The 11,969-nt window shown below is 39.4% G+C and overlaps 1 protein-coding gene across 1 annotated transcript; it reads right to left on the bottom strand.

The window, feature by feature from the left end:
- Window positions 1-8,767: 8,767 nt before the first annotated feature.
- Window positions 8,768-9,172, bottom strand: LOC147463124 (uncharacterized). Its single transcript, XM_086528068.1, has one exon. It carries the CDS (start codon window positions 9,170-9,172, stop codon window positions 8,768-8,770), a length of 405 nt encoding a protein of 134 aa, XP_086384194.1.
- Window positions 9,173-11,969: the final 2,797 nt, after the last annotated feature.

Raw genomic sequence — 11,969 nt, 5'->3', positions numbered from 1 at the left:
TATTGCCGAGCGCAGAACTCCCTTTGCGACGGGGTGATTATGCCTTCCGATGTGGATGAACATTAAACGCGTCCGATTGAATTCAATGAGCACATAGTACGCAATGAAGGGACACTCTTGCAGCAGACCTGGACTATTACCACAATGGAAGGAACGAAGGGTTCCATTTTTGGAGCTCAACATGCCAACCGATGTTATTGATGTTAGCAACTTCCTTGTACAAGAAGTCTCATTTGGTTGCCCATTCATTGTGTTGATTGAACATGAGCTATTTTTGCAGATGATGTGTCCCCCACGTTTACTTCTTTTGATCAATGTTGGATACCTCATTCTAGAACAAACAGGCTTTACCCAGCAATGACCATCATACTTTTGTTCCATTCCTAACATTTTTGGGACATCATCTGGCACGACCTCTAGTTCATAGATGCAATCTGAATTATACACTTGTGGAACATCATCAATGCGCTTCTTAATTGAACATCTAGAAATCATCTGACTCAACTTGGGATACTTGTGGCTATTTATAGCAATGTACTCTAGTGCACTCACTCTCAGTTTTTTCCATTTGGTCCACATGCATAGACTTTTTTATGTGTTCCTTTTCTTCCTCTACTGAACCATCTAGCTCTGCTTGATGAAAAACAGAAAAAGATCCTTTTTTTTGTTGGTTCAATTTTTAACCGCAATCCCTTCTTGTTCCTCAATGGAGCTATCCGATAACTCAACTATTGTCACATTCAGCCTTTTTGACTTATCCACTCGATTGTCTGTGACCAACAGAAACCTTGTAGACAAGGTTGAATCCAAAAGTAATTGAAACTGATGACTTATTGTCACACCGTCTTTAAATTCTGTCTGGATATCCCCATCCGGAGTGGAAATGATGGCAAACATCTCGTTGCCCCCACAACCTCCGTAATCCCTAGGGTTCACCATGGCAAATCTTGTTGTGCAATCAAGCATCATAGGGACACCACTAGTAATATTCAAGAACAAACTCAATGTGCACGTTGAAGATGAAGCCATTGCTCAAAAATCCAATCGAGGTAGCTACATATCAAGCTATATTTTAGCCTACCCCCTATCCTATATTTATAGACAAATGGCAGTACACTCTCTCTATTATCCATTTTCTCTCCCTTTCTCTTTCTCTAACATGATATTTGTCATAAAATTAATATCTAATTCTCCTAAATGCTTTTCTCATGTTAAACTGATCATTTAATATGGGGAAGTGGCAGGGGAGAAAAAGCTAGAGTATTGGTTAAGCTGGCAGACCGGCCACAATAGGGATCCAAAGAAGGGAAAATAGGGATCCAAAGGGGGGGCCATCTGTAAAAGAGCAATGTGCAACAATGGGCTTAAAAGACCCTAAGGTTCAGTCCATTAAGACTTCCAAAATGCTAAGGTTCCAAAATTCAAAGGTTGTGTCCAAAGGTCAATTATTAGGGAAATTGGATGCTTTGTGTGTGTCCCAAAAGTCTTTATGCATCCCTACATAGGAGGGGCGAGCACTAGTTGTGGGAAGAAGAAGAGGATCCATATGAAGGGCTCAAAAATTTGCTCCTTGATGACGCTTCTCCTTCTCAAACGAGAATTCAAGAGCCCCCACCGAAGGAACGAGAAAGAAGTGAGTCTCCTGCCACCTTGGCGGAGATGGCTCCACGAAGACGGCGGGCTAAACGCTCTCCATCACCTCCAAAACGGAGAAGACCATCGCATACTTCTCCACACCCTACTTCAAAGAGGGATGACAAAAAGCAAGAGAAGAAAAAGGCGAGAAAGAGGACACCCTCTTCTCCATCTTCTTCATCCTCTTCCTCTTATGAAAGTGATGGTGAAGACAAAGAAGATCAAGGCAAGAAAAAGGCGAGAAAGAGGCCACCCTCTTCTCCATATTCCTCAAATTCTTCACCTTCTGAAGAAAGTGATGGTGCAACCTTTGAACCATAAAAAAGAAGAGGCCATAGGAAATCCTATGCCGCATGGAAGAGGTCGTCCAAACTCAAAAAGTTCATAGAGGGAGGGAAGGAAGAGCATCTCCTTCCTTACCTATGATGGCACCTTTGGTGCTACGGACAAAGTCTTGACCTTCATCCAACAGTTTGATGCGGCATTTGGAGATGAGGGGTTCACGGAGTCCTCTACGCTATGCCATGTAGCTATGCACTTTCAAAAGTCCGCCAGGCAATGGTGGTATAGCCTACGGGCCAACGGTGAAGCTCCACGAACATGGAAAGCTTTAAGAGCTTCCATTATGAAGCAGTTTTTGGCCACCGATGCCAAAGACAAAGTACTCACCAAATGGCGAAGCTTGAAGCTCTCTCCCTACAAATCCATTCACAAATATGTAGACAATTTTTGGGACTTACAACTCAAAGCCACTGTCTTCAAGAAGTTGGATTTTGGAGAGCAAAAGCAACAATTTTGTGCGGGCTTAGTTGAAGAAATGGTGGAGTATGTCAACTCCCAAAGGCCACGCACCATATCGGCGGTTATACATCATACTATGGTGGCTTCTCGAATCAATTTCCAAATGGGGGCTAAAAGAAATTTTAAGCCCACGGGAAACAAGGGTTCCAATGAGCCTAAGGGGAAGGACAATGTCCAAAAGTCTCCTAAGGGCAATTCCAACAAAGCTAAAGAGAAGGGAGTTTACAAAGTCAAAAATAAACTCTCTCTTGAAGAGCTTGAGCATTATCGCAAGGATAACCGTTGTTTCAAGTGCGGTGAGCAAGGGCATGCGTACCGTGCTTGTCCCCAAAAGAACACCCACCATGAACCTCCTAGAGCTACCTTGGTCAAAATCCAAGAGGAGGAAATTCACCACAAAGGATCTCCTCTATGCCATGCTTGGGGAAAGGTAAGAGAACATGATGCTTTTATTCTCTTTGACCTTGGTTCTACTCACAATGTCATGTCCACAGAGTTGGCCACCAAGCTAGGCATACAAGCTTACGAGATGGGAGATGTCCTACCCGCAGATGGTGCTTCAAGGGGCAAGAAGCTTCAGTCACTCCCTTAATCGGGAAATTGAGGCTCCGTGTCCAAAGCTATGTGGACAAAGAGGACTTCTTTATCTCTCCTCTCAAGCATGAGGATGTAATCCTAGGGGCACCACGGTTTGATCGCATGGCTGCCAATGTAAAATTTCCTGAAAGGAGAATCTCCTTTTAAGTTCAGGGAAAAAGATATGTACATAGATGCCAAGCAAATGGGTAACACCATACCCATTGTACACACACAAGCTTTTAATAAGTCAATGAAGAGCTCTATTTCCGTGTACATGATTTTTGTTAAAGACTCTCAAAATGAACCTAATGTTTTAGCAAAAGAAAATATACACAATCAAAAGGAATTAGAGTTATCCAATTTTCTCAAGGGATTTCAAGATGTCTTTATTGATGACATCCCTTGTGAGCTACCTCCTAAATGAGGCAATGATGACCATGCAATTGAACTTCTTCCAGGAACTTCACCGCCTAACAAACCTCCTTATAGAGTTTCTCAAGGTCAATAAGAGGAGATTATGCGGCAAGTGCATGAGTTAGTTGAGAAGGGCATGGTTAGGCCTAGATCATCTCCATTTTGTTCTCCTATGCTATTAGTGCAAAACAAAAACGACACATATCGCATGTGTGTCGACTATAGAGCACTAAATAGGATCACTATCAAGAATAGGTTTCCCGTTCCACGGGTAGAAGACCTATTTGATAAGCTATAAGGGTCCACCTACTTCAATAGGATTGACCTAAAAAGTGGCTATCATCAAATCAGGATAGTTGATCAAGACATTGTAAAGACCGCATTTTGCACTACGTTTGGTCTTTACAAATACACTGTCATGCCTTTTGGCTTGACCAATGCACCAACCACATTCAGCCGCTTGATGGAGAAGCTATTCAGGCCTCACCGAACCTTTAATGGAGTGTTCTTTGATGATATCTTCATCTACTCTAATTCATTAGACGAACACAAGAAACACCTCCCGGTAATATTTCAAGTTCTAAGAGAGAATAAACTTTATGTTAATCAAAAGAAAAGTGAAATTTTCTTACAAGAGATTCAGTATTTAGGTCACATTATCTCTCAAGATGGCATGCAAATGGATCCATCAAAATTAGAGGTAATAAAAGGATGGCCTAAACCAAGGAATCTTCATGAACTAAGAAGCTTTAGAGGTATGTGTGCATACTATAGACGCTTCATAGAAAAGTTCTTACTAATAGCAGGACCATTACATGACCTAACAAAGAAAAACGTTAGGTATACATGGTCTCCCAAGGAGAACAATGCTTTCAAAAAGCTTAAAGAAAAGCTTATCTCTCAACCTGTGCTTACACTACCGGATCTCTCAAAGCCATTTGAGGTCCAATGTGATGCTTGTGGTGATTGCCTTGGAACTGTTTTGCTCCAAGAAGGACATGCCATAGGCTATGAAAGTCGAAGGCTCGACCATGTTGAGCAAGCTCTAGGCATATATGAAAAGTAACTCCTCTCAGTTCTACATGCCTTAGACTCATGGAAGCACTATTTATTGGGGACTCCTTTCATTCTGCAAACAGATCACCAAAGTCTTAAGTACTTCATTACGCAGACCAAGCTCTCCGACAAACAAATGAGGTGGGAAAATTTCCTTTCTCAATTTCATTTTCATATTTCTCACATTGCTGGCAAGCATAGTCAAGTAGCCGCTGCACTCTCAAGACGGCCGAGAGTGAATGCGGTTTCCATAGCAACTCACGATGAGCTATCTTCTATGATAGATGAGTATTTTATTGATCCCTATTTTAGAGATGTGATTTCAGCCCTTGCACTAGGTAAGAAAGAGGAACCATTTACTTTACAAGATGGTTATCTTCTCTATGGCAATAGACTATGCGTTACTAACTCACTCCGTGAGAAAGTAATGTATGAATCTCATGCTCCTCCTTATGCGGGGCATAGAGGGATTCATCTACTTTTTAGGGGATTGAAACATATTTCTATTGGCCTACCATGAAAGCAAACATACAAGAGTATGGTTTGATAGAGGGAAGCAACCTGGATTGCTTCAACCTTTGCCAATCCCTAATTCACCATGGGAGAGCATATCCATGGATTTTATCTTTGGATTGCCTAAGTCTATCCATGGGAATACGGGAATATGGACGATAGTGAACAGGTTTAGTAAACAAGCTCATTTTATACCTATCAAAAAGACTATCAAAGCCCATCAAATGGCAACCCTCTTCATTTCACAAATCTTCAAGTACCATGGCTTGCCAATGTCCATAGTGTCGGATAGAGATCCTAGAATGACCAGTACTTTCTGGAAGGGTCTCTTTGAGAATTTAGTAACAAGACTAAATTTCTCTTCGGCCTATCACCCGCAAACGGATGGCCAAAGTGAAATAGCTAACTTAACAATTCTTATGTAACGGAAGTAGATCAAAGATCTCAATGGGAGAAGTACTTACGCTCAGTGGAGTATGCCTACAATAACACTGTACATACTTCCACGGGAAAAGCACCTTTTGAGGTAATTGAGGGAAGATAAAAAAGCCCCCTACTACTTAAGGTACATGGGAAGATCTTCGCTGCATGAATATAGTTGAGACCTACAAGAATATTTCCAAAAGATTAAGGATGCTATCTCTATCTCACAGCAAAGGCAAAAGGTTGCTGCTGACAAGCACAAAAGAGTCCAAGCCTTTAAAGAAAATGATTGGGTCTTACTCAAATTTACCAAGGCTTGATTAAGGCACACGACGGGCAAGAATCCTACGGGACACCAAAAGTACTATGCTAAGTTAGCAAAAAGGTACTATGGTCCCTTCCAGATTCTTAGGCCAATCAATTAAATGGCCTATCAACTCAAGTTTCCCAGCTATTGGCTCATACACAATGCTTTTGATGTGAGCCTATTAAAGGCTTACAAAGGAGAGCCACCTCAAGAACCTACTATTGAAGACCCACCGGAGATTGAGGACCAAGAAGAAGTGCTGCAGCCCGAGTCCCTTCTCCGACATGAAGACATAGTACTAAGAGGCGGTAAGACTATCCGATGATATCTTATTAAGTTTAAGAATTATGCTTTTGAAGATGCTATGGATACAAGGTATACAATTAAAGGATAACCTAAACCTTGTCAATGCTTACAATGCTTCCCTAGAGTAAGCAAATGTACAAATGTTAAAATGAACAAAGTTTTTCACTACAAGAGGTACTTAATATTAGCGACACTCGCAATGCGATGCTCAAATGTGAAAACCCACGGCGTTGCTATGCACGTCGCTAAGTTATAAGTAACTTAGCGACGCTCATAGCGACGCCGTCCGGGGTAAAAAAATAACCGAGAGCGTCCGAAAAGTCAGATCTCAGATCTGAGTTTTCGGCACGCGCTTGAGCAAGCAAAGGTAACGCGCGCTCTCCCTCTCTCTCTCTCTTTCTTCTCCACACACACACACACACACACACACACACACACACGAGGAGAGGAAGGAGAGCCAGGTATGCTCCTTCCCTCTCCTCACTCTCATGTTCCCTTCCCCTCTTTCTCTCTCCCTCTCTCTCTCTCACACACACACACATTGTGTTTGAGAGAGAGAGAGAGAGAGAGAGAGAGACATTAGGGAAAAATTGGACTCACAAAGGGGCCTTATAAGGAGTTTGACTTCCTCTCTCACGTCCAAAACGGTCATGCGGTAATTTTTTTTTTTGCAAATATACTCTAAACTTGACGGAGATGTGACAGTTAGAATCTACTTTTCAAGCTCTTTCTACTGATATATAGTACGTCACAAGATTCCTCATAATTTGAAAGATTCTATTTTCTATTCTCTAGATTTTAAATGGAGTTGTCACATCACAAGAGAATCAAAAATAAAATCTTTCAAAATATGAGGAATCTCATGGCGTGACATATATCAATAGAAAGAGCTTGAAGAGTAGATTTTATTTGTCAAATCTCCGCCAAATTTAGAGTTGATTTGCAAAAATTTACCGCACGCTCGTTTTTGACATGAGAGAGGAAGTCAAACTCCTTATAAGGCCCCTTTGTGCATTTTCTCATGTATTGCTCTAATACGTACAAGGTTTCTCTATCACAAGCTGCTTCATTTACCAACATATTGCAAGTATACTCTCGTTTGTCCCTTGCATAGATCCAACCAAGTAACCATGTAGTGATTGTTCTCTCCAAAAAACTTTCAAGCTCTTCTTTTGATTGATTCCACATTTCTGGAAAAATCAACTAGGTTCCGGGCATCTTCCACGTTACACTGTAAAGGGCCTCGTAAAAAATTAAGGTATTATTTCCATCCAAATCATGAAAAATTCTCCATGCTACATCCAAGTTCTTGTGGTATACAATTCGATACCCAATTAGAAGATCTATCTTTTGGCATGCTGCCTGTCCTGCTATGACATTAAATTTTTGATGGTGTTGTGGAAAGCATAACTCAAAAATACGGCGAGTCCTTTGCAATCTATTAGTGCTCCAAATCCACACCTCAAACCATTGCATGCAAAAATCAAGGAAAGTGAATGCATCTTTGCGAATAAAATGCCACACATTTGTACTCTCTTCAACGAGATGCATATGCTTTCCCCAATTTGGGCATACATCACCATGTTGCATTTCAATGGTTTTAAGTAAAACACCATTGAGTTCAAGGATCAATACTCTTCTTTGTTTCTGTATAGTATCTGAGGGTGGTGGAATCAATTTCCTTCTAGGCCTATGAGTCCTCAATGACATTTGCCACCTCAATTGTAAATGCTTTGTACATTGAAATCAAATTTATATGCTTCAGAATCTCCGGGCATAATGGTCAATGGAAGAGATATTATTTTCAATTAACACACTATGCACCAACATTATTTATTTTATCCATGATATATATAGACTTAAACCTTGAGAAGACAACAAAAGAAAATATTTTTCTTCATTACACAGAAGAAATCTTGTACAAAGAGCTCCAACCACAAAGATAAAAGAGAGACTTCTTTTCCAAGGTTGAATAACATCTAGTTGTACATATTTGGTTCATGTTCAAATAATTGGACCCAACACATTGTTTTGGCCGAAATACTAGAGCCCAACACATTGTTTTGGTCAAAATCTTCTTAACACATTTCCACCACTCTAGATGTATGTGAACATTCCAGGTGATTGAGTCAACGCACACGCCAAGCCCTTACTGGTTGTTTTCTCCCACCTGCAATAACAAATATGCTAGATTAGATAAAAATCTGATTTTTTTAAAAATATTTTTTGATAAATCTAAAGTGAGTCCCACCCATAAGCTTAAGTAGGCTTTTTGTAGCTTTGATATGTATGCTTTGTCTTCTTTGCTTAGTAAAACTCCATTAAGATCAAGAATGAGTGCATGTTTCTTCATGCTGATTGCATGAGCAATATTTTCTGCATATGATACAAAAGAATGATAACAATTTATGTTTTTGCACTTATAAATCTCAAAACAAGGGACCATATATTTGCAACACACAATTGTAAATTGCACACATTTATTTATGTCTCATACTCCCATACTCATCTATAATGATGTCTCCTAAAAGTGATTGCATTTCTCTATTGATGTGGGAAGATTGAAAGATTAGTTTATCTCCATCTCTCTCAAAAGAATATAAGCTTCCAAGTAGCCTACGTTTTAGTGCATCAGAACGTAGCTCCTCAACGTTGATGTCTACTTGTGGCATACTGGATCCTTGATTTTGAATGTCAATTTCACCTGCAAAGACAACATAATAGAATTTTGTATTATCTTCCAAAAAGGGCTATATCTATACTAATCACATTGGACAAATAAGTACCTTTGTTTTTCTCACTAACTTCAATCCCTTGCTCCCTTTCTTGAATGCTTTGGACTTTGTTTGTATTTGGTGTCGCTTTTCCTGTCCCTTTGTCAGTTTTTTCTTGTATGTCCTTGGTTGCAAGAGTCGCTTGGAGCTCTTCATTTGCTTCACCCTTATTCTCACTACCCTCTGCATCCTCATCTCTTTGAGGCATGTTGTTAGTATCGTGTGAAGGTTTTGGAGAATTTTCCACAACAAAATCACTTTGATGCTCTACCACCACTATCTCCTCTTCACTATTCCTAATGTCACTTTCATGAATTTGGGTCTCTCCAATTGTAGGTAGCATGTTCTCGCTCTCTTTAGTCATGTCATTTGAAGTTTTTTGAGAGGTTTGTTCTACAAGATCACTTTTGTGCTCTACAAGATCACCTTTACGAAACTGGGTCTCTCCAACAATGGTGGGTAGCACTTGTGCTGCTTGAGATATGTTATCTCTGTTTTCTATTTTGTTGTCTTCATCTGAAAGATGAAAAAAGCCAAATTTTTACCTATTTAGAAAATAGTCTAGTGGATTTTCAATAACCATAGAATCCATTTCATTTCCATCATCTAACTCAGACGTTTTATACTAGAAAGGCTCCATTTAGCACATTAACACAAAAATGCTAACCTAGAATGATACCCAAAGCACATTTGAAAGTGAGGCTTAATCTTAAGCTCGAGCCTAAGGCTTAAGTCTCAAAGTTTAGGCTTTTGTTTCAAGCCTAAAACTTAAGTCTCAAAATTTATGCTTATGTTTGAAGTTTAAAATGTAAGTCCTAAGCCCTTTTTAGTCTTCATCATTCACTATGTGAAAACCTTTTATACTATGTGCAGTGAAGACCTATTTATAAAACCCATTATCTATGAATTTTTCAAGGTATCATTCAATTTTCTTCATAATCTATAAGTATTTTGTTATTTGTAACATTTTTTTGCTACAATGCTCATGAGATTGGACTCATATGGTAGTGCTACACTAACATACAAAGGCAAAGCTCGAACTTAAGTTCAATCCTACAAAATAAATTTCAATTTCTTGTTATAGATTACGACTCTTTCTTAACATATGTAATCGCTACAATAGGATATGAAATTGTGAGCTTCACTTGGAAGTACTGAGGTAGGATTCTATGACAAGGACTTTTGTCGTTGAAACTCATACACATGATCACGTGATTCTCACCTAACATGCTACCTATTTCACATTTGGAGGTGAGGCTCAAACTTAAGTTCATGCCTAAGGCTTAAGTCTTAACCTTAAGCTTATGTTTCAAGTGATCCTTTTTACTTCATGATCAGTAAGTATTGCTATTTGGAAGATTATATTACTACAATGCTCTTGAGATTGGCCTAATATGGTAGTGCTCATGAGCTCGGCCTCACATGGTAGTGCTACACTAACATGTGGAGGCAAGGTTCAAACTTAAGTTCGAGCCTACAAACTAAATTTCAATGCCTTGTTAGGTACAAAGACATTATGAGTTTTACGTAACATATGCAAGTGCTACACTAGGATATGGAAGTTCAAGTCTCACTTAGAACAACTCAGCCATGACTTTTTTGATTGAAGTTCATACACAAGTGCTTCACTACCTCTCCTTGTCAGGCTTGAACTTAAGTTTGAGCCTCATTAGTGTTTGGTAATGCTTCATTATTGTCTCACCAAAACCAAAATTTCTTACTCTTAATACACATCTGTATGTTAGCTACGCTTTGTGAATTGACACTTTAAATAAAGACATGTGCTTTGTGGTGGCTCAAACTCAAGTTTGATCCCCCCCATCATTTTTTAAAAGAACAACAATTAAATCTAATTAAAATGACATACTTTTAGATAAAGACACAAGATAGTATTAAGAAAACAGTGTTTGAAGGACCTAAAGTATCACAATTGATCAATTCAATACACTATCTTGCCTTTTTATACTTTAGGAGTCGGTTGGTACATGATAATGGCATGCATCATTAAACCTAGTATCAAAAATACTCTAAGAAGCATTCACACCTTTTTCATCAGCTACTACAATGTCTTGAGGGGCTTTATCATCCTCTTGTGCATCCTCATTGCCTGCATCATCATCCTCATTATCTTCATCATTTTCTTTTGCACACTCAACATCCACAACTGGACTCATTTCTCCAACATTGTCTCCCCCCCCCTTGATGATCAGAATTCGTAGATTCTTGAACTTCACTATCATCCGTGTTGTCTACGTTATCGTTGTCTTCATTTCCATCAACATCCTCTCCACTGCTTTGTTGCTCATCGATGTCAAGATTGTTAAGGTCTTTTTTTTCTTTATCATCCAGCTCTACTGTTTGTCTCGCAAGTGATGCTTGACTTGCACCACACCACTCCTGCAAGGACAGATTGCTCTCCAAAAGACTAGAGCATTGAGATTCTAACTCCATTGCTTCAAAATCATCTTTACATAGAGCAATTGCCCTTCTCTTCTTCGACAAGCTTTGCTCCAACACAACTCCACCGCAAAAAAAATCCAAAACATAGCTTTGCTTAGGACAAAACCTTGTGATAAGGCCATCAATGAATTTTCTATCAATAAATTCATGATCCTTGCCACAAGAGCCTGAGAAAAAGACTCTTTTTGTATGAGCTTTGTCAATAGCCTCAAATCTATCAACCTTGCTAACAAAAAGAGCAACCATTGCAGAGTCCACAATTCCATCTATCCATGAGTCATCTCTTGTTGCTTGGATATTTTCATATTCAATATGGACCTTAGTTGACTGGCTAGAAACCCCTTCAACAAGCATTCCGATATTGATGAAATCAATGAGACACACTAGCACATATTCGTATTGTGCATTCAATGTGTTTAGATTGAGTGCCAAATTTGCAAAAAAATCTATAGAGAGCTTTTCTTTAGTACCATGAAGATCCAAGACGACCAATTGAAATGGTACGTGCTCTGTATTGCAAAAGTCTTTGATCTTCCCCATATCAAAGCCCACCCCCTTGATTCTCCATGGAATAGACTATTCTTGAGATATTATGCCCATATTAGCTCTATAAAGATGATCGAGGAGAGTTATTACACTTTTGGAAAGTGAGGGTGGAGTCTTCTTTGCTCTGTTGAGGGAGTCCTTGACATAGTACTGGC

This window comes from Adiantum capillus-veneris, chromosome 2 (assembly GCF_014529385.1).
Source record: "Adiantum capillus-veneris isolate H3 chromosome 2, ASM1452938v2, whole genome shotgun sequence".
NCBI classification, from domain to species: Eukaryota; Viridiplantae; Streptophyta; class Polypodiopsida; order Polypodiales; family Pteridaceae; genus Adiantum; species Adiantum capillus-veneris.
This window is presented reverse-complemented; position numbering and strand designations above follow the sequence as displayed.

Bases quoted from the DNA above. Each gene is read 5' to 3' on its own strand.
- LOC147463124 (XM_086528068.1), bottom strand. From the start codon at position 9,172: ATGACTAAAGAGAGCGAGAACATGCTACCTACAATTGGAGAGACCCAA.